A 25,238-nucleotide genomic window follows, 5' to 3' on the forward strand; every position below is an offset into this window, starting at 1 on the left:
CACTGACCTCAGTCTCCTGGCTTTGAACATCCAGGTGGTTATGGTGACTCCCGGAGTAATGCTACCTCCACTGCTCCCTCAACTTCTGACTCATCTATGCCTGACTCTCTTTGGTATTTCCACTTGGATACATAATGGGCTCCTGAAACTTCAGCATAACATGGGCAGAACCAAACTCCTGGTTTCTGCATCACCATTGGTCCTGCGGCCCTAGGCTGGAATCGATGATCCTTTTCTCATGCCATCCAATCCACCAGCCACTCCTGTAGCAGACTCAGCACCTGTGCTTTCTCACTGCCTTCAGCGCCGGCCCCCGATCTCTGCCATCTTCATCTCTCTCGGGGGTTACTGCAGCCATACCCTGTCTCCATCCTCGCCCCCACGGCCCTTCCTCCACGCACATTCTTCGCCGAGGCCTTCCAAAGGCAGGCCAGATGCCCTCACCCCTGTGCTCAAAACCCTCCAAAGGGCTCCCGTCTCAGAGTCGAAGCCCAAGTGCTCATGGTGGCCAACGAGGCCCCGAGGTCCTGGCTCACAGCTGCCCCTCCTCACCCGCTCTGTGCTGCCGCGCTGCCTCCTGGACATCGCCCCTTCCTCAGGGCCTCACGTGCTTTCTTCTGTGTCAGAGGATCACAGAAACACTGCACACTTCTTACCTGTCTCCTCTACTAAAATATAGGCTCTAGGGGGCGGGGACTTGTTTACTGCCATATCCGCAGCGCTGGCACTGAGCTGATGCCTGATGAACGCCGGCTGACTGGACAAATGAGCACTGAGCGTGGGCCCCCAAACTCACTGCCCCACAGTGTCTCCAGCCCAGGCAAGGAGAGGAGCTTATGGCCAGAGGAGCTGAATCCCCAGTTCTGCTCTTTCGCTGTCTCCTAGAGGTGTGTGTTGTCCTGCACACGGAGGCCCCGAGGAACAGGGACCACGGCCAGGCAGCAGACAGGATGCATGTGGCTGACACGGGGCCAATGTGCCACAGCACTGCTGACCGGCTGCTCCTTGCCAGGGAAGGATTAACGATAATCCCACCATTCATCCAGAGCGTTCCAGTTCACGAAGTGCTGTCATATCCGATATTGCATCCGGGCCATACAACTGCCCACACGCTGGGCGGGGCGAGTACTGTGACCCCCCACATACAAGTGACAGCTCCAAGGTCCCCAGGTTAGGTTCTGGCCTGAGGCTGCTCAGGAAGTGGCCGAGTGGGGGATTGAGCCCCCTCACCCTGTACCTGCGTCCAGCCCAGAGCAATTTTTTTATCAAGCGGGACCTCTGGGTCAGGTGGGCATGTTTCTATTCTCTGAACAAACTACTGAGTAAAAAACACCGATCGTTTATTCTTTGGGTGTCTGCACAGACACTTAAATACTGTATTACTGCCACACAGCTGCCCTTGCAGGCACCTGGTGGCGGCTCTGAGCCTGCATCCTGAGCCCTCGGCCAGGTCCACAGAGCAGCAGGCCGTCCTGCCACGTCCCCTCCACAAGCAGCAGCACTGTGCGGACAGCTGTGAGCAGGTCCCCTCGCTGGACAGCAGATGTTAGTGTCCTGCTGCTCCGCGGCCCCCAGTGGCTGGCCAGTCCAGGCCACAGGACAGAGTCCCCACAGGGGGTCTAACCGCCAGTCCGTGGCCAGCTGGATGCTGTCAGAGCTCATCCTTGGGCCCTGACTCACTGCTGGAGACAGACTCCTCTACAGGTTGCGGGGGGCCCTGCTGTACTTCCTGGGGCTGCTCCTGGGGCAGGTCCATCTCTTCTGGGCTGAAGAGCATCGTCACCAGGTCGTCTGCCTGCACCCTGTCCTGCAAGGACAGAGCCCTGCTCTTCAGAGAGGCCCTCCGACCAGGCACCCACCACCTCTCAGCGCTACTTCCCGGGGAACAAGGAGGCTCCTCCTCAGCAGCCTCCGAGTTCATCTCCTTCCCAACAGGTCCTGCTCTCTGGGCAAAGCCAGCTGAGGAGGTGCACAATGAGGAACCAAGAGCCAGGGTCATTCCCCACCTTGCCCCCCGCCCTTGGAGCCCCGTTATAGTCGGGAGGAAGGCCAGGGGTCACGCGGCAGTGACCGCAACGGCGCAGTGCTGAAAGGAGTTGTCTCCGGACTCCCGGGCCCCCAAGGCCAGAGTGCCTTCCACGCCTAAGCCATCGGCAAGGGGGCTGGGGGGGGGGGCGGGCAGAAGCAGAACAGGGGCCCTCCCAGGTCCCAGCAGCACCAGCTGCTCTCACCCTCTCGCTGTGTCGAGCGTCCAAAGTGAACCACAGGGCGATGGCACAGCGTTGCCCTCTGCTGACGGCCTTCACTCCGTGCGGGTTTTCGGTGCCAGAGGAGAACCCCACGGCCCTTCCGCACTGGGGCTGCACCTCTGCCTGGGGACACAAAGCGGGACACAGACTATGACCTGCCTTCAGAAGACACGTCATTAAGGTCCACAATTGAGGGTGGCTCCCCAAAGACCAGAGCTGAAGAGTAAAGGTGACCAGTCAGAGGAACGACCCCCACACCTCACAGCCCCGCTGGTTCGGGGAGCAGAGCGCTGGCCACGAGGAAGACCAGCTGGCCGGCTGCCCTGCACCTGGAGGGTTTCTGTCTCTCGGGGGTGGGACAAGGACACACTTACCGTCACGGTCTTGGCATCCAGTTCAGTGAAATAGAAGTTTCCTCCATCGAAGTCCCCATTTAGGTAAAGAATGGCGCTGGGAAAGGCACAGAGCATCTCAACACAGACCTTCTCCTCTTCCCACTCCCCACGCAACCCACAGCTCCAGGGCCTTCATCCCCAAGTGCCCCACCCAGCAGCTGGCAGGGGCCTTTCACATGAAGAAAGCCTTCTAGAACCTTCTTTGAAGCCTCACAAATCCCAACTTCCCACCCCTACCCCCTTGCCGGAGAGAAGCCACAATACCCTTCTCTGGGGCACTTCAGTACCAAGTCCACCTTTCATTGGCTTCCTCATCACATTACTCTGTAACGATTTCCGGATTGTCTTCACTTCCTATCCAGAGGGTCTGGGGACAGCTGCTCCCAAACCCGTGTGTGTGTCTGGGTATGTTGGGGGGAAGTGCAGGGCACTGGGGGGCTCGGAGGGCGAGCTGGTACCTGTAGTCCCGGAAGGTGTAGGCGGGGGGCTCCTTGATGCACACGAGGGCCTCGGCATTCAGGATGCAGTTGTCCACGTGGACTGGGTGGCTACTGTCCTTCCTCTCAGCCTGTGCCTCTGGGACCAAGGTAACACGTGTTAGTGCTGAGACACCTCAGGACATACCTCAGCTCTCCCGTTGCCATGGGGGCGGTGCTTCCCAAAATGAGTCCAGGTCTGTGGGATGCCCAATGAGCAAGTGGATCTCAAGCTAAGCTACATCAGCCAGGTACCAGGACAGAATCACATGTATGCCCAACACCATCACTGACAATCATCAGCTTAAACAAACTCTTGGAAGTAGCTCTCCATAATTTGGCTTCTGAGGACCTCACCACCCTTATCTGATTGCTCCCCCCTTTAACCTTACCCTCCAGAATGGCAACTTGCTTATTAGCCCCACCAACTACCGGGTTGCTCAGTACCTCAACTCCTCTGCACATGCTATTCTCTCTGGCTTGAACACAACCCCGTGCACTCCACAACTCCTATTCATCCTGCAGAACAGCCATCACCTCCTCCAGAAAGCCCTCCTGGCTGCCTAGTAGAACGACTGTAACTTCCTCCCCGGTACTATCACACTGGGTGGCCACTTATTGTTTACGTTGCTTCCCCAATGAGGACGAAAGGAACCATATCCTGCTCTTCTTCACATCCTCAATGTCCAGCCAGGGCTCGGGGACAGCACGCGCTCTGTGGAGGCTGCAGGAGGAGGAGGCCCACCTTCGATTGCAGTGCGGCACACCAGGTGGGAGTAGGAGAAGTAGAGGGGCGTGTCCAGGCGGAAGTAGGACTCCATGACTCGCCGCACCTTCTCTGTCACGTTGTAGTACAGGTGGGCGCTTTGCAGAGGAACTTTCCCTTCCTGTCCCAGCTGCCAAGGAGACCAGTGGTCGGCTGCCCTGAACGCCCCTCTGTGGGCCGACAGGGATGCCCGAGGCCCCAGGCCCCCCTCCTAGCCCTGTACCGAAGGTGCAGTCTCTCTGCTTCCTGCACACAACAGCCCAATGCATCACGCTCTCCCTCTCCCTCACGTTCTCCTTAAGAACGGTGCACGCACGCCATGCAGAGTGCGGACCCCCGGCGCCAGCCATTCTTCAGAAAGCACTCTCACAGCTCTGGACATTGTTCTTATCGTGCTCGCCTCGTGTTATAACTCTTGGTCCAACAGCCAAAATTCCAAAGTCAACCGTAGCTTGTGGAAATTCACCCTCCCTCCGTGGCAGTTGGGAAGTGGACACGCCAGCATCTTTACCCTTTCCTCCACTGTCCCCAGCTCCCCCTCAAAGCCTGGCCTCCCCCGCCCCTCTCCACCCTCTAGAACGCTGAGCACTTACTCTACCTTGAGGGCTTTGAAGACAGTGACGCCATAGAACTTTTCGTTGGGGGTGTGTGGGGAGGTTTGGCCCCGGTAGCCATCTCCTGAGGTCGCTGCTGCCTACAAACCCACGAAACCGTGGCGTGAGCCTGGGGGGCTGACCACCTCTTCTCTCGGCATCAGCCCAGGGGGCACCGAGTGGGGGGAGGCCGGGGCCTTCGGGAGAAGGTGTGGTCAGTGGGTCTCCCTTACGTTGCTCAGGCGCAGTAGCTCCCGGCACTCGGCATCAGAGATGACGCCATCCATCACCACCCGCTGGGAGCCATTCAACACTTTGGAGTTCATGGAGAGCTGGATGCCTTCGTAGAGCAGCGGGCCGCCTGCAAAGCAATGACAAGACCTGCTCAACCCAGCGCCATTCTGTTCAGAGACTCTCCATCAGGTACTGCTTCCCTGTAAGGAATAGAGACCCTCGTGGTTTCCTGGTCACCAGAGAAACCTACCACTCAGTCACTTCCACAGGCAGCGTGGCCCAAAGGACAGAGCCCAACACTGAAGGCCGGCGATCCAAGTCCTAGTCCGAGCTGCCCTCCTGAACAGATGCTAGCTCCCTGGCCCTCCACATCCCTACATGAGCTCCGCAGTCTGAAAGGGCTGGGTTTGACTCCTGCATCAAAGAGCTGTGTGACGCTGGCAAGTTACTTAACCTGCCTGAGCCTTAATATTCTCATCTGTACACGGACATTTACCTCATGGGGGAGTGGCGGGGGGTGGTGGGAGCAGAGCCCACGGTTAAAGGGGCCAGCGGGGAAGATAAGGTCAGAGTCCTCGAATGTGGAAGACTGGTCTGGACCCCCCCACGCAGGAGGGCGAGGTCAGACAGAAAGAGGAAGGACAAGGGCAGACAGGAGGTGTTGGGGCCTGAGGCAGGCTTGAGGCAACGGGAAAGCAAAAAGGCTGCGGTGAGAGCAGAAACAAGTCTGCTATCAGAAGGCCTCTCTTGAGGACGGAGGGGATGGCCACGGGTGGGGGATGGGGGGACAGGAACCAAAGGAGAGGTGAAGATTTTGAGGCTTGATAACAGGATAGAAGAAGGATGGAAGTCGGGAGAAAACAGCCTGGAAGCAGGGAGGCAGGATGAGCTCTGTCCTGTAAACACTTCCTAAACCTGAGCTACTGTGACACGAGAGTCTAATTCTTTAACAAAAGCCAATTCTCAGTGCTCTTTCCAGGGGTGGAAGTCCTGTAGGTGAGTTCGGAGGGACAGCAAGGCGAGATTAAGCCCTCACCCATGCGGGTTCAGACCCTGAGGCTGACCCACACTGGTGCGGCCAGGGCGCCTCCCTGCTGGTGCAGGCTGACCTGCCTTGCGAGCGCTGCGCTCTCACCTTCCCGCGTCAGCCGGCTCACATCCAGCGACTCCTTGGTCTTCTCTTCCACAAGGGTCTCAATCTCCTTCATCAGGTTTCCGATCTCCTGGGAGATGCGGACGGCTGTTTCCCGTTCTGACCTGTGAGCACAGCCGCTCTGAGGACTGCATTCTGGGGCTGGTCCTGGCTCCCACCCAGCTTCCCAGACTGGACCTGCCCGCCCCTTGCTGGAGGTCACATCTGCCTGGGCTCAGGAAGCCCCAGTGCGTCACCAGACAGATCCAAGCATGCAGTTTCTTCAAGGCCCTCACTTCTGTTTCTCTTGTAATCTCTTGGGGATCACCTCTTCTGGAGTCCAGGAATCCTAAAAACCGGTCAGGAAGAAATTAACAGTGTAGGTTGACCTACTTAATCTTCCAGGTCTCCATGCATAGAATAGGGCCTTCAGGAGAATCCATCTCACCACCTGCCTCGTCTTAGGAGATGAAGTGGGAGGTCTCCGAACCTGAGTCAGCTCCAGCTAGCTGCCCAGAACCTCCCTTTGTCGTTTTCTGTTGCTCACCCGTGGGTTTCACAGATGCCATGTTTGGCTCTCCCCCTGACAGCTTTCTCCCCAGAGTCGCACGGTGCACCACTCACCCCCATCCCTTGACTCCTCATGCTCTTCCATCCCACCCCCCCTCCTGCACCCTGGCTCACCGGGTCAACAAAGGGAATTCCAAACACATCATAAGCAAAGAAAAGCAGTTCCTTCTCCAGCAGGCTTCGCTGTCGGTACTCCTGGGCACTCTGAGGAAACAGTGGAAGAAATGTCCTGGAACTTGGCTCTGTTAGCTCTCGGGGGTGCCGCCCCGGCATCCTACACGTCACTCCCAGTGGGAACTGGGGCTCCTCTCCCCTGTCACTAGAGTGTCTGTTCCCCAGTCACAGACAAGTCTCACTTCTGTGCTCAAGGGTTCCTCTTGTCTCGCTTAAGCAAAATGTCTGAGGGTGGCATAACCAGGCTTCCCTTGAAGGGAAAGAGCCTTCTTTCTTCCCTGAGACCCCCATTAATCTCCAGGACAGAAACTCTGATGACTCTCAGGAGGGATGAAAATATTTCTCAAAGGAGAGTCCCTTCTTGACTTCTGCAGTTTAACCCTCAGAAAGGAAACCTCGGGGTTGGGCGACTTGACTCTTACTGACTCTTCACAGCCACCTTTGAGGTTGATACTATTATCCTCATTCCACACACGAAGACACTGAGGTGCAGAGGGGAGATACGACTCATTTTAGGGGACACTGCCCCCCCCTCAGACGGGACAGACAGGTGGCTGCAGCAAGAGCAGCTGGGGCACCTGGCCCTTCCCACAAGTGCTCACAGGTAGGGCTTCCCCTGGGCAGAGAAACTAAGTACCTTTTGGGGCCACATCTTTCCCTAGGTGCCCTGCTAGTCTCCAGGCAGCAGAGGAAGGAAAAGAAAAACAAGACATCATCAGTTGAAATAAAAGATGAGGGCAGTAAGGAAAATGTTAATGGTGCCAACGAGTCCTATACCATCTATTTTATTTACCCACGAGGAAGATGGGAATTTTCTCCTGCAGAGTTGAAGTGACTGCCTCCTTTCCTAGGTGCTAGACACCAGGCTAGGTTGGTTGTCTCACCCAACCCTCCCAGTGGTTCCACGAGGCTGCCAGGGAGCACTTCCTCCTCCTAGTGCTTACTCACTCAACACCGATCTGTTGGGCATCAGCTCTGTGTCAGGGACTGAGCCGGCACTGGGACAGAGCAGGCAGACAGAGGTTCCGGTCACCACTACCAGCCACACACCACTGTGCAAGTTAACTCCTCTCCTGGCACCCATGTGTCCTCGTCTCTAAGATGGGAAGAGCAGCACCCACCTCACAGGGCGGCTACAGTGACTAAATGAGATGACGGGTGGAAACCACCCAGCACAGTGCTTGGCTCAACAAATGTTAGTTACCTTCTTTCCAGAAGGAAAGTTCTAGTTAAAAATGACAGACTGACCATATGGGCTCATTTTCCTCTCTACCCCAGACTCACTAATATGACCATAAAAGGAAAAAAAAAAAAGAAGGAAAAAAGAAAGGTCTTTCTCAGCAAGACAAAGAGACTGGGAGAAGTGCCATCTCAAATCCAGATGATCACCATCTAGTGGCCAAAGAGGTCAACTGCAAGGCAGCCCATCTCGTCTCCGGGTGGGAGAGGATGGTCAGGATGGCCAGAAAAGGGTTTTTTTCTGTTGGATTCTCCAGATTCCAGAGCTAGGCAGAACCTCGGTATTTTTCTTCAGGGTAGGTTGATGACCCCACGTCACCGAGTTGTTTTGAGAATCAAATGAAATAAAAGCTGTGAAAGAATTTTGTAAGCTACATGATGCCACACACATTTAAAGGGTGGTTATTTTAACAGTAAGCGCCACAACAACCGGAATGGGAAGGCTGTTATTGCCACATCATCGACCTCCTCCCTCCAGTGACCAGAGAAAAATTAGCCACCCTGGGCTGGAGTAGCAGCAGGCCCAGGCCGGAGACCCGTGAGAAAAGCCCCCTGCTCCCCCGCGTGTTCCTGAGCTGGGGGAACAGCACCATGCTTGCGTCTCCCAAGCAGGAACTCGCTGCCTAATGAGACAGGAAGAGGAGGGAGGAGTGAAAACACCCCCCACATTCTGCCAATTCCACCTCCTACTTCCACCTTGTCAGTTCCCCTCTTCCGCCACTGCCTCACTCTGGCCTCAGTGACCCCTCCCCACCACCACGGTAGCCTCCAGCTGGTCACCTGCTTCCAGCCCCTTCCATTCTGAGTCACCCTGGTGGGGCACTCAAGACCCTTCAAAATCTGACCTTCCCCGGCCTCAGCTCCTATAACTCCCCAGTATCCTCTTCCATCAATATGGGACAACATATTGCTTGCACATGCTGTTCTCTAAGAGGACCTTTCCTGCCTCGTTCACCTGCTGAAGGCTTTTAAACCCAATGTCAACACCACTCTCGTGACGCCTTCCCTGACTCGCCACTTGATTACTTTTCCTCCACATTTCCACTCTAGCTTGTACTCACTGTCTGCTATTACATGCACTAGAGTCTTGTATAAGTCTTGGATTATATATCTTTCTGTATAATCAATGTCCTAAGGTGTGTTTTAGATGGCATTCAAAAAGACATATATAGTTAAAAAAGAAATCCACAGCCATAAAAAGAACGTTCAGTCTCCCTCCCACCCCTGATCTGTAGGCCCATGCCTCAGGGGTAATCTTGATGAACAGTTTTTTATCTGTCTGTGCAGAAAGTTTACAATTTAAAATTTAAAGCCTATATATGTATTTCAAAAAATCATAAATAGGACTTGTTATATTTATTATTTATATTTATATATTCAATATAACTTAAAAAAAAAGATTTCACTTATTTTTAGAGAGAGGGAAAGGAAGAGAGGGAGAGAAACATCAATGTGTGGCTGCCTCTCAGTGCCCCCTACTGGGGACCTGGCGCACAACCCAGGCATGTGCCCTGACTGGGAATCGAATTGGCAACCCTTTGGTTTGCAAACCAGCACTCAATCCACTAAGCCACACCAGCCAGGGCGACATATCTTTTTTTCTTTACCTAAAATCATATCATGGAGACAATTTCATATTGGTGCACAGTAATCTACTCATGAAATATAATAGTTGTCTTACAGGTCATTGAATGAACGCACCATAATTAATCAGTTTCCGAATTGACAGCAGTTAGCCAGTTTCTGGTTTTTTGCTTTCAGCAGCAATGCTCTGACACATATCTGTGCACACTTACCTTTGCACACCTGCTCAGTGCAGCTGCAAGATGAATCCCCAGCAGCCCCATTGCTACTTAAATGAACAGTCTAGTTTGTAGTTCCACCAACGGTGCAGGAGTGTGCCTGCTTTCTCACCCCCTTCACTTTTCCAGTATATTTGCTGTGTAAACAACTGAGTGGCCTCTAGAGTAATTGTAACTATTTACTATACAGATATATTTTTTGACAAAATGAAAAACTGGTTCAAAGTTACAGCCATCTTTTCATACACTGTCGATGGGGTTTGGGAGAGGCCAGCAGGACACAGGGACTGAGGGTCACAGTGGTAAGCCACCCCTGTTTCAGGAGGTGGCAGAGTTTAGAGGTGAAGAAACTGGCCACCCTGCTACACATGCTCCATCAGCAAGACCCCCGCGATGCTACCCGTCCACACAACACTTTGTACACACGTGTGCCATGCCTGTCAGCTCCCTACCTCATTTGACCCTCATACCCATCTGTGTGAAAGACAGAGCAAGAACCACAATCTGGTTTTGTGGAGGGAGGAGCAGACACAGAGGGGCAATGCAGCACGCCTACGGTCTCCGTGACGTGCCGAGGATCCCATGACTGGTCAGTGGTGGAGCGAGGACTGAAGCACAGACGAGTGGCTTCAAACCCACGTCATTGCTCTGGCCTCAGGAAGGAAAAGGTCTAGAGTCTGTGCAAGACTTATGTACAAACATCAAGGTTTATAGTATCAGACTTCATTAAGTTAGAAACAGAGAACTTTTCATGTTTTTAATAACACCCAATCCCTGCAGGGAATTTAGAAAATATAAACAAACTACAGTGTTTTTAAAAACCCATAATTCTACTACCCAGAAATAACCATGGCTAACGCTGCAGTGCATTTCACTTTGGTCACTGTATTATATAGATTTTTCTCCTTGTGTTGGAGGGGGATGGGAATACTGAAAGAGGGAGAGATCAGACAACGGCAGAAAGAAGAGGGGATGGGGAGGAAAATGGGGAGAGAGAACGCTTGTGAGTAAAAAAAAATGAGCATGATGTTAAAAATGATCAATCCTGGCTAAATGGTATCAAGTCTCAAAGTGGGAGGTTTGCCAGGAAGGGGGAGACATGCTGCTTTGCAGCTCTGCTTTTCCTTGACAGCTCGGAGAGCACACTTCGTGGCCCGGGTCATTCTGGTGCTCCCTTATCCTCCCAGTGACAAGTGCCCAGCGCACTGCCACCTGCCTGGGCACCCTGTCCCCACTGCACAGAAGCAGTGCCGGCTCCCCTCCTCTACCTCACTCTCTGCCCTCTGGTCTGGAGTCAGCCGGCAGCTTCCCTAACTGACACAGATCTCTCACCTCTCGGGGGCCTATGGATCTGGCCTGTTCTTCTCCAAGCATGGCGGCGTAGTAGGCCAGATTCTGGTTCATCACCTCATCGTTGGGGAAGAAGAGGAGATAGGTCTTGGCACACTCGATAGCCTGTGTATAATTCCCAACTGTAAAAGGAAAGGAAAAAATGGCTGAAAAGGGTCTCATCCTGGGTATGAGTGACCCCTAGTGTTCATTCTCACTGGATCTGGGGGGAGACATTACAGGAGAATAAGAAGAATAGAACTGATATAAATGTAGAATACAGAATTGCTTTTAGGGTGCTCAATATCCTCAGGGTTGTTTAATATTGAAACAGAAAAGAATCTGAACCCTCTGCGTGCCCACTATTTCAAAAATTCACAAGTAATTAAAACACTGGCTTCAAAATTAGACCAGTTTCAGGAATATTCTTGTCTTCCTACCTTATTTTCCCTATGGATTTTACAACAGTAGATTGCCTCTTTGTTGGCATGTGTTTGTCTCCTCATCTCAACTATAAACATCGTAGACGACATCTGTCCGGAAAAAGTCCAGCCATTGTTAATATGGTGACAATGGTTTGCATGACATCGATGTAACCTGGCAGCCACAGAGAGTGGACTGGAATGCGCATGTGTGAACAATGACAACTTCACTGTACTAGTCAGTGGGGGTGGCAGACACTGTTGAGTGAGCACGTGTACTGTGTGGCTGTCGCATTTAAATGACTGAGCCAGTAGAGCAACAGATCTGCATCAAATTTTGTATTAAGCTTGAACATTCCTCCACGGAGACAATGCAGATGATTCAGAAGGCCGAAGCTACGGGCAACTGGTGATTGGCAGCTTCATCATGACAACGTGCCCACTCATGCACCACGTCTTGTGCAGAGTTTTCTGGTGAACCATCAAATCACCCAGGTGACTCAGCCTCTTTTCAGGCCAGACTTGGCACCCTGTGACTCCTGGCTTTTCCCAAAACTAAAATCACCTTTGAAAGGGAAGGGATTTCATACCATCAACAAAATGCAGGAAAATACGACAGGGCAGCTGATGGCGACTGGGAGAACTGTGTGAGGTTGCAAGGTGCCTACTTCAAAAGGGACTGAGGTGTCATTGTCCTGTGTACAATGTTTCTTGTATCTTCTTCAATAAATGCCTATTTTTCACACTACATGGCTGGATACTTTCTGGACAGACCTCATGCTCATGAATAAGCCTATAATGCTGAGCACACAGTAAAGGACAGCTCAGTAAAGCCCCGCTGACTTGTTTTGCTGGATATGGACACCCCCCCCCCCAACAAAAGCATCAGTAATACATGCAAAGGAGAAGGGCTGAGAAATGTCCTATGAGCTGGTTTAAATGGTATACCCTAGCCTTTGCTGTAACTTGATTCAGATGCGAAACTAGGTTGTAAATGTCATAGAAAGGACGAGAGAGAGAGAGAGAGAGAGAGAGAGAGAGAGAGAGAGAGAGAGAGAGAGAGAGAGAGAGAGATCCTAGAGTCTCCCTCTCTCAACTTTTCAGGCTGCTAGTATTGGCTTCCTTGGCCAGTGGCTTATGACACAGCACCCAGGGGTCACCTGGCACGGCGCCTTCCAGAGCCACAGAGAGAAGCCATATGATCTGAAGCACAGTGGCCACGATCCCTGCCTACCTTGCTTTGGGCTTCTTACTTAAACGCAGCAAAGAAAGAGGAGAGTCGGCCTTACTGTTATAGTAGGCAAACTGCAGATAATTATAATGGGATGGGAGGAAGTCTTCGAAGGGCTTCTCTCGACTTGGGTGGGAAGCCAGCTCGGTGACACAGTTCTGCTTACAGCTGAGGACCTGGATGTAATGATCTGAAAAGAGTCAAAAACGGGGAATAACCATAAGGCCAACCTTCAGGATTCAAATTCTGGTTACGATGAACAAATTCTAGTGGAGCCAATTTCAAGTCAGATTCTCAGATTTAAGGAATTTAGAAATGAGGCTGAAGATGCTGGGAGCGTGTTATCAGGACCCTGTCCTTAGTGCTCAGGCGGGCCTGGCCGCGGGGCTCTGAGCTGCGCACCTGTGATGGCCTGGAAGAGGTCCGCGTTGTACTCGAGGTAGTTGTAGCCGTCATAGTCGTAGGGCCCTTCGCAGAGCGCCCGGCACTCCTCGTCCGCCACAAAGTACTCCTGCAGCGCCGCCTCCAGGTGGGGCACGGCTTCCTGCGGCTGCTCCTCTGAGTAGAGTCGCACTCCCAGTCGGAACTCGTCCTACTGGGAGGAAGGAGTACTCAAACGCAGGCCACCGACAGCCCTCTCCTTGTCCCCTGCCACCTTCTCCAGGGTCCTCACTGCCTGCTCCTCTCAGGTGACGGATGGGAAGGGTGGCTGCTACAAATGAAAGCCTTTGGTAAATGGTCTTGACTTGCTTCTTTTGAAATTTAAAAACATTTAGCTAGGTCTGGATGAAAGATGTGGGAGTTCATTGTAATTTGCTTCACTTTTCTGTCAGGCTAAAGTTTTCAAAATAAAAGTTTAATGAAAAAAATTTAACTCTTAAAATGTCACAACGTGGCCTGTGGTGATGAGAGCCATCTTCCCAGCAGTGAGGAATGATTTGGGCGGCTGCGAGCAGCCGATCACAGGCTTTGCTTTTGCTGTCTGTGGGACACAGCTCCCGTTCTGTGGGCAATAACCATTTTCATGTGTCCCAGAATCACAAGAAACAAACAGAAAACCCCCCGAACTGTGTGTAGCTGTATAATGTACTGTGTGTACAAAATTTACATTTAAAAGTCATTCTGACATTGTTTCTGAGTATCTCTGTTTCTAAACTATTAAACCTTAAGAGAACATAAGCTCTTGATAAAAGTGCTATGTCATTACAGACTTCTCTTACGGAATACATACTTTTCCTGCTACACAAATAGAACGAGAACATTCAGGAATACTGTACCACTTACTGCAGTGAAAAGCAAAACCAACACAACCAAAAAACTGTGACTAGTGAATTAATGCAATCTACACGTAAGACGGGCATCATGCAGCCATTAAAAACTCTGTTTTAGAAGAAAATTTGAAGGCATGAGAAAAGGCTCATGATATAGGTAGTTCAAAAAGGATGATGCAAAAATACACACAGAACATGACTTCAAATTATGTTTAAAAATTACATACAGAATACTTAAAATACAGGCCAAAGGATCAACTACTGGTTTTCCTAAAGGTGGCAGTATTATAAATGATCACTTTCTGCTTTATACTTGGCTGCATTTTTCTAATGGTGTCCAACGAACATATATTACCGCTGTACTCAGAAAACAACCCTGGTAAGGGTCACTTTAACAAGACAGAAGAGGATAAAGTTTGTCACCATATGAGGTTTGGCCTCAAGATCCTTGAAGTCGGCCTCCTTCACCCCAGACATGGTCTGGTAGTAGTCCAGGTTCTGGCGCATCTCCATGTGCTCAGGGTTGCCCACGAAGAAGGTGTGTGCTGCTGCTACTGCTTTCTCCAGCTTGTTTATCTAAGAGCGAAGCACAAGACCCTGATTCTCCCAGCCCAATCCTGCAGGTCTGGGTCCAAACGCACAGTGCACAGTAAACAGGAAATATCAGCCTTCCTGAGCCTTCCCCTCAGAGTGCCCCAGAAAGCACACCTCTGGCAAGAACTACGGGCATACCAGAGACTGAGCACGGGGCCCTGGGCAAATTTTCAGCTATTTCCCAAATCAGGCTAGGGGTTCCCCAAATTATAGGAGGTAATGCTTTAACAGTGCAAACATTCTGTTTTAGAACAAAGGTTGTATTATAGGGGGGACACTATAGAAGGCTGACTACCCACATCATATATTCTCAAGATTCAGATATACTGACTGAGCTGAAGAAAATCTAAGGCTTTAGGAATTTAGGGTTAGGGAAGAAAGAGCAGTTAACAGACCATGCCTAAGAATTTGCCTAGAAAGAAAAAATTGGGGGGGGGGGCATAAAATAAGTGTTTTCACACATTTGAGAAAAAGACGGGTGGCTGAAAAATCCTATGCTCCCACACAATCCAGACATGGCATCTTCTGACTCATGAGGTTAAAGCAAGTGGCTACACAGACATCTGAGGGGGGAAATGTGCTACAGGCCACAAGGATGTCCACAGCAAAGGAATCTAGTGTATCAAACTCACACAGAAATAAATCACTGATGATCTAATGATTAACTAACAGGCTTTGGTGTCAGACAGACCAGTGATAAATCAAGGGTTTTTTTTTTTTCTTTTTTAATTGATTTTAGAGAGAGGAGGGAAGTGGGGGAGGGAGAGAGAGAGAGAAACATCGATTTGCTGTTCCACCTCTTTACGCATTCACCAGTTGATTCTTGTATGTACCCTGACAGGAGACTGACCTTGCAAAATGGACATATTGGGACAACCCTCCAACCAACTGAGCTATCTGGCCAGGGCTAAATATAGGTTTAATTATTCCCTTGCTGGGGCTTTAGAAGAGTTAAAGTTTACAGATCAGTTCCCTAATCTGTCCTCTGGAGAGAGCACTCACTACCTCATAGCATTGCTGGGAAGGTTAAACCAGATAATATACATGCAGCTTCTAACACATTGTAAGTGCTCGATAAATGTAAATCTTATTAATATGGTAGAAATTTTTCTTTTCTGATCATCAGTGTTAGTAAATGCACACTAAACAAGGAGCCAGCCCTGACTGTGGCCCAGGGTCAGTAGTCCCCATCTCTGTAACTCAGTTTCCATTCTCTCAAGCCCGTTCCTTTTATGGATTTATTCTCTCTCTCACCTCTCATTGCTCTTGCTTTCTCTGTTCTCCCCGCTCTCCTCACCCCACCCCTGTGCACTAATTTCCTTCTCTCAGGTGAACAGCTCCACCGAGTCCTAATGGTTCATCCTGTCACTACTTTCTCCTCCTTCCAAGGCTCCTTCCACATGGCTTCTGGGGTTAATTAACATTCTAAAACCCAGTTTAATGATGGCTCCCTGCAGCCTACAGAATTCTCTTCCCAGTCTGGCCTCCCTCTACCTGGAATGGCCATCCTTGCTATCCTCTAGCAATATGTAGACTCAGCTTCAAATGTCACTTCTTTTAAGTTTCTCTGATTTCTCTGAGACAAAGCTAGACTCCTTGTCCTTTGTGCACCTACAGTGCTACGTACAAACCCCCTGAGTAGCCCTCATTATACTGATTCTTAACAGCAAAGCAAGACAAACAAAAAACCATGAAGTCAAGCACTTTAATAACCTGTACAAGAACTGGAATGTAGTAGGTATTCGATAAGCGTTTGTCAAAGAACTTTAAAAAGTGCTGTTAAGTGAATGACCAAAGACAGCCCAGTTATTTTGGTTTCAAGCCAAGTACTCTTCTGAGTAACTAGGAGGAATGGAGCAGAGCTCGGTACACAAAATACTTGTGGAGCAGTGGAAATCTGAGGTCCCTGAGGTTTTCTAAGTCTTCCTTCGTGTTAAATTGAAGGCCTGTTAAACTACGAATATTACAGATGTGCAGCACAGCTCCTTCTTTTTTTTACCCAATGAAATGCAGCTAATAATAGTACCCACCTTACAGGATATTCCAGGGTCTGGGCAAATGTATTAATAAACACATAGTGCCCCAAAGTATGTGCTGGCTTTCAGCATCATCATCATCAAGCAAGCCAGGTGCACGCCAAATCCATGTATACACTTGGACTTAAGGCACTCTGGAATTCCTAAAATTACTCATTTTCTTTGGCAACCTGACAGAGTAGGCAGAGGGTCCCCTACAGGGAGGGGCCAGACCGCCCCTACTGGCGACGTGGCAACCTCACGTCCTGAAAGAAAGCTGAGGCTTTTGGGCAGCAGGAAAAGCATCGCTGAAAACGAACCGGAAGGAAGAAATTGTCGAAAGGTCCTAGCTTCTCACTCGCCCACTCACAACGAGATCAGGATGAGAGACCCAAGCTGCCACTTTAGTTCTCTTTAGGAGGTCCCTCAGGGAAACACAGGCCACGTTTTGCTTGGAGGGTGCCTAGGCTGGACCTTTGGGGTTACCATCTGACTAGGCGAAGCGGGTGAGGCAGGTCTCTTGGCAAGATCCTTGCTCTCCCTGGGTCCGAGGAGAACTCTCGGGCCAAGAGACCATCTTCCCTCTCCGCGGACACTTCCCAGGCTCCCCAAGTTCCCCCGGGTCGCCTTGAACCCCGCCCAGAAGGACCCCGGCCCGGACAGGTCTGCACCTTGAAGTAGGCGACCTGCAGGTAGTTGTAGGGGCTCCGCTTGTGGAACTCCAACTCCAGCTCCTCGCTGAGAGAGTGGGCGGCCGGCGGCCCGAGGCAGCGGCGCAGACAGGCGGCGCGGCGCAGCAGGCCCTCGAAGAAGTGCAGATCGTGCAGCGCGGCGGCGCCCGAGGCTTGTGTCAGGCTAGGGGCCGAGTCCGGATCCAGCTTCCAAGGGAAATCAGCAGCACACCGGGTGCGGCAGCGCAGACGGAGGGCTCGCAGGGCGGCCCGCGAGCGCAGCGCCCGCTCCATGCTCAGTACCACCCCGGGCCAATCTCCTCGCGCGTAGGCCGCTGTCCCCTCGGCAAAGAGCAGATCCGGCGCCGACAAGTCCCACCCTGCCTCGGACTCGGCACGGGCCCGGGAGGCAGCAAAAGCAACTGCCAGCAGTGCTGTAAGCAGCTTCAGCACGCGTACCGCCATCACCTCCTTAGACCTAACCCGATTGCTCGCCACCCGCCACCGAGACCGGAGCCCCACCCCCTGTAAGCCCCGCCCAATTCCCGCCCCCGAGTGAAGCCCCGCCTCTCAAGTTGGGTACTGTTTGTACAGGAGGCTTGCCTGGACTCCGCCCCTCAGCGGAACCCCGTGCGTAAGTCGGAGCCCAGCCTGCGAGCTCTCAGCTCTTACGCCCAATGGCCAGGGAGCACGGAAGCCCCGCCCATAGACTTTTATGCGCGTGCTCTTCCGTCGTGGGCAGCTGGGCGGTGGGGAGGTGAGGTGCTGTCATGGAGGATGCTTCGACGCCCCGGCAGACCGAGGGAGTTCGTGAAAACCAAGTTCAGTTAGCGACAGATCGGGGAGGTACGCCGGGCGGGAGTCAAAGGGGAAAAGAGGGCTTCTCGGGGCAGCTAGTCTGCTGGGCTCTGCGGGAGACTGAGGGCGGGACCTCACGGCCTGTGTTCCTGGGTGTGTGTCGCAGGCGCCCTGGTGGAGCTCACCACGACCCCCGGCGGCTTGGCTCTAGTGAGCCCCTACCACACCCACCGGGCCGGGGACCCCTTAGACCTCGTGGCGCTCGCAGAGCAGGTGCAGAAGGTGAGGAGGCGCGATTGGGGAAGTAAATAACAATGTTCGTTCACGTTTGGCCCTGAGCCTCACGGCTCGGATCTCACAGCCATTTAGTGGGGGGTAGCATTTGTTCTAGTGTCTTACGGCTCGGATCTCACAGTCACTTAGTGCGGGGTAGCATTTGCACACACGTATTCTGCTGGGATGCATAGTCCACTTAAAACTGTTCCCATAAGATCTTATCTGTGACCCGAGAGCTTTTAGAACATCTTCTACAGGGGCAAGGACTCTTTAAGTTTGTCATTCATTGGACACAGTATTGGTTGGACAAGCCTAGTGGTTAGACATTAACTGCTAAAAGAAAAATAAGAAGGAAATGTGAACTAACAGAAAAAGCACTGGAATTTGGACACATGAACTTTTATCCTACTTTTGATATTACCTTACACTCTGACTTGAGGCAAATCAGTTTTCTCTGGACCTCAGCTTCTTTATAAAACGCAGAGTTTGAACTAGGAGAGCTCCTAGATCTAAAACTCTGAAAAACCAAGTTCCATCTAATCTCTTACCAAGACTTCCAGTTGTACAACCCTTTCCAATTTGTACTGGGCCCTGCTGCTTTAAAGTGTATGATATCCACCCCTCCTTGTATACAGTCACATTTGGCCTTGATCATATTCAAAGGTCTTTGTTTTGCTCAAAAATATTTAGTAATTAATGTGCTCAAATTCCTTCACATACACATCTCTGTACTTGTTTTTGCTTTCATTAAAAAAACATTCAAATGTTTAGGAAAGCTCCTTTCATTCAAATCGTGTGCCTTCTATTTTCTAGAGAGGTGGGGAGCAAAACAGAACTTTCACGGTTAGAAAAATGTCGTGCGTCTGTTTGATCCAATCACCCTTTGGGAGGGAGGCTTAGGGCTGAATTTTAGGCAAATGTTTTCATGGGTTACTGAGTAACCATCATGTTTATCACAATGGCCTCAAATAAGAAACACAGTTTTTGTAGTGAAATACAGAGGCTGCATTATGGTGCTGCCTCCGTTTCCCCCGTCGTCAGTCTTTGAGAAGCTGAGGAAGAAACACTAGAGACGAGCTGAATGAAGCATGTTTACTGCCGGTGAACTGAAATGTGCTTTCCAGCAGGACTGACCTCTGGCATGTCATTTAGGTATTAATGCGTGTCCAGAAAGCTCTGAAATTTGTAATCACATTGACCTGTGTTCCAATCTCCGTTCGCTGTGAAACCTTGAACAGGTTGCTTCACCTTTCTGAGGCGAAAGTGAAGTTACCGTCTCCAGCTTCATAAGGTGCTGTGAGGATGAAATCGTAATATATGTAAAGGGCCTCAGAATGATTGAGGCCAGAGTTTGTGCTTAGTAATTACAGGTACTCTTGTTTGTGTTTTAATTAGGCTCTTGTGTACAGGAACAGATTTACAAGGAACAGATTTGCTGGCACCACCTTAAGAAGAAGGAACTACTTTAGATCTAGAAACCACTTACTCTGTCATTGGCCATGAGGCGCCTCATTGTCCTTAGAACAAAATGCAGATTTTTTGCTATGGCCATGATCTGGTCCCTGCCCTCTTTTTTACACCCCCTGCCCCACCACTACCACCAGCTACTCTTCAGCTGCACTGGCTTCAGAAATGCCTGGAAGCTGCCTGACTGGTAACTCAGTGGGTTGGGCATTGTCCTGCAAACAGAAAAATCACTGGTTCAATTCCCTGTCTGGGCAACCAGGGCCAGCCCTGGTTGGGGGTGCTCAAGAGGCAACCAATCGATGTTTTTCTCCCTCTCTCCCTGCTGCCCCCTCTCTCTAAAAACAAATAAATAACATCTGTTTTTAAAAATGCCTGGAAACTTCTCCCATTTTTTGCATGGCTGGCCCTTTCCTTTAACTCAGACCCAACTCAGTGGCACATCCTCAAGTGGGGCCTTTTGTCTGTAGAAGGCCAGACCCTGCCCATTCTAAATGACAGTATTGATTTGAATGCCTCTATACCTGCATTCCAACGTCTGCATCCTCACCACCCCGTTAATAAACCAGTTACTTCATTAATTTGTTTTCTTTCATCTGCTTCTACCACATAATTATGGCTGTTTCCTTCGTAATAGTGCATCATCGTTCCAAGTGCGTATAATACTATTTTAAATTATCTTTCGCTCCGGTGTCTTGTGTTACTCACTGGGGCTCTGCTGTATGATATAATATGGAGCCACTAGCTGCGTAGTGGGTGTTGAGCTCTTGGAATGTATGGTTAGTACAACTGCGAAACTGAATTTTGAATTTTATGTAATTTTAGTTAACTTAAAGTTTAAAACCTGATAATTATTGGAAACTTTTGAGTATATTTGGAAAAATTTGAGTATGTGAATTGACTCAGCTGTAAGTTTTGTGAAGTCTAAATATAGATCAAGTATTTCCAATGAAAATTTAGCATCCAAATTGATAGATGCTGTGAGTATAAAATATATACTTAATATGAAATGTAATACATCTCATTAACAATTTTTAAAATATCATATGTTGAAATGATAATGTGTTGGATATATTGGGTTAAGTAAAATGTATTATTAGAATTAAGTTTACTTATTTTACTTTTAACATGGCTACAAGAAAATTTAAAATTACATATGCCACTTGCTTTATATTCCAAAGGATAGTTGCATTAGATTGTAATCTTAGTGAGGGTAAGGACCTCTCTCATGTTTGCCAGTGCATCCAGGGCCGAGCATGGTGTCTGGCCTGCAGTCGTTGCTAAATATATATTTGTGGAACAGATAAATGATTGACTCAACTTCCTCAGTTGTTTCTGTTCACTCATAACACTGGCTTATACCTGACTTTTACCTTAATCTCCCTCAACTAACCAGCAAATTGGTTCAAGTTTAACCTCCTAATTTTTTTTCCTTAATTTAATTGTATACCACTGGAAGTTAATCAACTGTTCCTGAAAGTAAGCTGAAAGGTTTTTCTTTTTTTAAGATTTTATTTATTTTTAGAGAGAGGGGAAGGGAGGAAGAAAGAGAGGGAGAGCAGCATCCACCAACCTGTTGTCTGTCGTACGCCCCCAGTGGGGGACCTGGCTGGCATCCCAGGCATGTGCCCCGACTGGGAATTGAACCAGCAACCTTTCAGTTCACACGCCAGTGCTCAGTCCACTGAGCCAGTCTAGGCTGAAAGTTTTTGACAGATTTCTGATGCTTGAGTGGTGACCTTCCCACTACATCAATTGGTCACATCATCTCTCCTAGCTTTCAACTTTATTTTATTTATTTTGAGCAATTTCTCTTGCTTTTAGTTGCATTTTTTAGCACATGGCAGGCAGTCTTATGTATGCATTACAACTTCGTTTCAGGTCTACACCATAGTGAAATCTTGCAAAATACATTTTAAGTAATGATTATGAATGTAAATGTAAGTTCAACTGAGGTAATGGTCCTGTTAACAGAGACTTTCTGTATGTAGCTAGATTCCTATATAACAGGTGATAAGAGCTGTATCTCAAGTGTCTGGATTTTCATTGTAAAACATCCCTGATTTCAGAAATGTTTAAACATGAGAAGATAAATGGAGACCTTAGGAATAAGTGGGGTTAGTCAGAAAGAGCAAGAGGGAAAAGTGTATCAGATGGAGGAGAAGGCATAGTCAATACATTTGGTAGCAAGACAGAACAGAGTATGTTGTGGACTGAAGAAGTTCTGTGTGGCTAGAACATAGAGTGGAAAGGGTAGACTGCAAGCTATGGGAAGTAGACAAGAAGGAGCACTTACTCCTGTGGCGTGGGGTCGTGGCAGGGTTTGCTTCTCATAAGCAGTGCTATTTGAGCTGGGCTTTGAGATGAATGGGAGTTCGTGGGGGAATGGTGAGGGTGGGAAGAATATTTTAGGCACAAGCAAAGATGTTGATGTAATTCTTCACACTGGGATCTAATAAAAGCATCACAGAAATCTGATCCTTTTTCTACCCACAGTTCAGTTTTCTCTCACCTTTAGGCTGATGAATTTGTCCGGGCAAATGCCACCAACAAGCTGACAGTGATAGCTGAGCAAATCCAACATTTGCAAGAACAAGCCAGGAAAGTAAGTCGTGGCTTTTATGCAGGCCTTCGTTGTCTTCATTTCATTCGTAGGGTTGACCAAACATGCCTGTAATCATGGTAGCTTGTCTTCAGCACCTCCTGGAAACATAGAGGTATTGCATGAGATAGAATAAGCCCATGAGCTTAAGTATAAGCTAAGTTTTTCCACAGGAGAAAGTTCAGTGAGGTAAAGCATTCTGAGGGGAAAATGTGTTTTCAGTTATAAAAGTAATGTACTTACTACAGAAAAATAGGAAAGAAATTTAAAAACCACTCAAAGCCAGTAATACTTAACACTTTTAAATGTAATTGTTCGAAAGGAATTTTTACAACGTAGTAAAGTTATAGTCTAGTTTTTGTCTCTTCAGAACCATTCGTATGCCAGCAGTGATTTATTGCTTTAGGGGGGGAAGCAAGATCATAAACATTGAACAGTTTCTAGATTTTAATTGGGGCGATCAATGAATGCGAGTGCCCGTTACCTTCAACACCTGATTTGTTACCGCTCTGTGGTTCTTAGGTGTTGGAAGATGCTCGCAGAGATGCTGACTTGCACCATGCAGCTTGTAATATAGTGAAAAAACCTGGCAACGTTTACTACCTTTATAAACGGGAGAGTGGCCAGCAGTATTTTTCTATTATTTCTCCAAAGGTAAGAACATTTATTTTTGCACAAAAATCTACTGTAGTCTTTGAGAAGTTCTTGGCGTGCGTGAAAATATAGGCATAGGGGTTGGTAAATGGGTTTCCAGAAAATGAGAGGTCATGTGAGTCTGGATATGACTCTGAAAAATATACATGTGCTTACGTTATTTCACAGCCATTATCGCTGTGAAGGGAGGAATCTGATGTGTCATGTAACGCTTTCCAGGATGATTCCGACCGGTCTGAAGTGCAAAGCCAAAAAAGAAATTTGTGGCGTAATTAGGAAATGTCTTTACATCTTATCCTAATCGGAACCGACTCCTTTGCCTTCTCCAGGAATGGGGGACAAGTTGTCCGCATGACTTCCTCGGCGCCTACAAGCTGCAGCATGACTTGTCCTGGACTCCATATGAGGACATTGAGAAGCAAGATGCTAAAATCAGCGTAGTGGACAAGTTGCTAAGGCAGCCAGTAGCCCTGCCTTCAAGTCTGGACCCCAACTTCCAGGGGCTGACTCACTGAGAACGGACTCTGACAAACAGGTCTCATGGCAAGGACCTGCCACCTCCTTGTTGCCCCCATTCTCTGCTTTGGTGGGAGGGGGCATGAGAATTGAGAGTGTGTAGGTGAATCATGAACTTCTTGCAAAGAGACCCTGTGTGACTGTAATGCTGTCATTGTTAGTTTCAGTTGGGACGGTAATGAATCACACCAGTCTTTTGGGGGATCTTCTCTGGGTCATGGATACCCAACCAGTCAGTTTCAGCATACTGACCGGTGTACTTCCTTCTCTTTGGACTCCCTCTGTTCTGGTAAGTCAGAGCATTGGAGAAAGAATTTCTTCTTCCCATAAAAAGGTTGGCCAGGATTTCCAGAAGGAACTGTTTTTAACTTTCTTAATAATTAGTCTGTAAGATTGGGTTTAGGCTATTTAACGGTTGGTACAACTTCGGTTTCAAATTCATCTGGGAACAGGAGTGTTGGGTCATGGAGGATGATAAAAACTTGGCTTGGCTGCACTACAGTGTATGGTTCCGGTATTTCTGCACTGTTGGTGAGGTTTGGCTTCCCCCTCTGCTCTTCTGCCTAGCTAGAGTGACTGGAGAGGCTGAGGAAGCAGCGGTGGCCAGGTTGTGGGAGGGCTGGCATCTAAACTCGCAGTTTTACACTTGGAGGAGATCCTGAAGGCTGCCACTAACCATTGTATGAATCTACTCTGTAGCTTCACTGCGGAGGAGATTCAGAGTTCAGCCCTCTGCAGCAAGACAAATCCATTTAAATGGCAACTTTAAAATACTGTGGAAAAGAAAGTACGGCAGTGGGTAAGAAACCGGAAAAATAACCAGCCTGTTGATTATGAGTTAACTCAGATTGAAACTCATTTTGACCTGAATTATTCCAGAACTTAACAGGCTTTTTGACTGAGTTACTCTAGTCCTGCACCTGACTGGCCACTTGTGGGACTCTGCCTGACTTCCTGTTTATTCAGGGGAATTAGCTGCACAGCATATCCGTCATGGCACTCCTTCCTCAGCGCCATATAATGTCACAACGTGCTGTCAAAGGGGAGATGTGTGCTTGAAACCACTGTTGCCCAAGTTCCTTTCTGGGGATGGATGTTCCTCGTGCTTGGTAGATCCCTAACCACCACCCCACACCCCTTGTTCATGGCCTTTCCTTATACGACGCACTCCTTGCGAGCATGTGGGGCTAGAACCTAGAACCTGACAGGGTCACCCAGGTGGTACTTGGTCACTTCAGTTCACAAGGGGATCGCTGTGGAGTCAGCTGCAGAAGCCTCTGCCAGGGATGCTGTGGGACACACACACACACAGGTGGTATAGTGGTTGATTCTGCCTGCAGAAAGATCCCCAGGTTTTCGGAAGGTTCTGACCTGCCTGGTAATGATACATTTTTAATGGGTGCTTTATTAGTTATGTATTGTTTTATAAATCTTTGCAAACTTAGTGGCTTAAAACAACACACGTTTACTACTTCATAGTTTCTATGGGTTGGGTTCAGGCACACTTAACAGGTTCTCTGCCTCAAGGTTTCTCACAAGGCTGCAATCAAATTACTGGCCAGGGCCAGGGCATGGTTCTCATCTGAGGGCTCAACTGGGGAAGGATCTGTTTCCAAGCTCACTTTAAGTTGTTGGCAGAATTTCAGTTCCTCAAGGGTTGGATGGAAGTGGTTGACTTTATTTCCTAACGGCCTTAGCCAGAGGCTGCCCATAGTTCCTTGCCGCGTGGGTCTTCCCAACACGGCAACTTTCTTCTCTCCTTTCT

At 49.4% G+C, this 25,238-nt stretch overlaps 2 protein-coding genes across 2 annotated transcripts; one reads left to right on the top strand and one right to left on the bottom strand.

The window, feature by feature from the left end:
• Positions 1-1,323: 1,323 nt before the first annotated feature.
• Positions 1,324-17,685, bottom strand: P3H1 (prolyl 3-hydroxylase 1). Its single transcript, XM_045190931.2, has 15 exons — positions 17,164-17,685; positions 14,307-14,459; positions 13,015-13,204; positions 12,671-12,802; positions 10,963-11,102; positions 6,530-6,619; positions 6,142-6,194; positions 5,849-5,970; positions 4,713-4,840; positions 4,485-4,580; positions 3,866-4,016; positions 3,103-3,220; positions 2,624-2,699; positions 2,232-2,372; positions 1,324-1,807 (listed from the first exon to the last, which is right to left on the bottom strand). Exons 1-15 carry the CDS (start codon positions 17,626-17,628, stop codon positions 1,652-1,654), a joined length of 2,211 nt encoding a protein of 736 aa, XP_045046866.2. The 5' UTR covers positions 17,629-17,685; the 3' UTR covers positions 1,324-1,651.
• Positions 17,686-17,880: 195 nt separating this feature from the next.
• C3H1orf50 (chromosome 3 C1orf50 homolog) lies at positions 17,881-23,969 on the top strand. The gene is made up of 5 exons (XM_024554664.4): positions 17,881-18,009; positions 18,128-18,243; positions 22,220-22,306; positions 22,826-22,957; positions 23,287-23,969. Exons 1-5 carry the CDS (start codon positions 17,934-17,936, stop codon positions 23,470-23,472), a joined length of 597 nt encoding a protein of 198 aa, XP_024410432.2. The 5' UTR covers positions 17,881-17,933; the 3' UTR covers positions 23,473-23,969.
• The last annotated feature ends 1,269 nt before the right edge of the window (positions 23,970-25,238 follow it).

Source organism: Desmodus rotundus, chromosome 3, assembly GCF_022682495.2.
Source record: "Desmodus rotundus isolate HL8 chromosome 3, HLdesRot8A.1, whole genome shotgun sequence".
Classification (NCBI taxonomy): Eukaryota; Metazoa; Chordata; class Mammalia; order Chiroptera; family Phyllostomidae; genus Desmodus; species Desmodus rotundus.

Excerpts from the sequence above, each read along its gene's own strand:
- P3H1 (XM_045190931.2), bottom strand. The coding sequence starts at position 17,628 with ATGGCGGTACGCGTGCTGAAGCTGCTTACAGCACTGCTGGCAGTTGCT. Across the intron at positions 12,803-13,014 it reads CCTCTTCCAGGCCATCACAG|ATCATTACATCCAGGTCCTC; the intron begins GTGCGCAGCTCA and ends GACTCTTTTCAG. Across the intron at positions 2,373-2,623 it reads TGGATGCCAAGACCGTGACG|GCAGAGGTGCAGCCCCAGTG; the intron begins GTAAGTGTGTCC and ends TTGTGTCCCCAG.
- C3H1orf50 (XM_024554664.4), top strand. The coding sequence starts at position 17,934 with ATGGAGGATGCTTCGACGCCCCGGCAGACCGAGGGAGTTCGTGAAAAC. Across the intron at positions 18,010-18,127 it reads GTTAGCGACAGATCGGGGAG|GCGCCCTGGTGGAGCTCACC; the intron begins GTACGCCGGGCG and ends TGTGTGTCGCAG. Across the intron at positions 18,244-22,219 it reads TCGCAGAGCAGGTGCAGAAG|GCTGATGAATTTGTCCGGGC; the intron begins GTGAGGAGGCGC and ends TCTCACCTTTAG.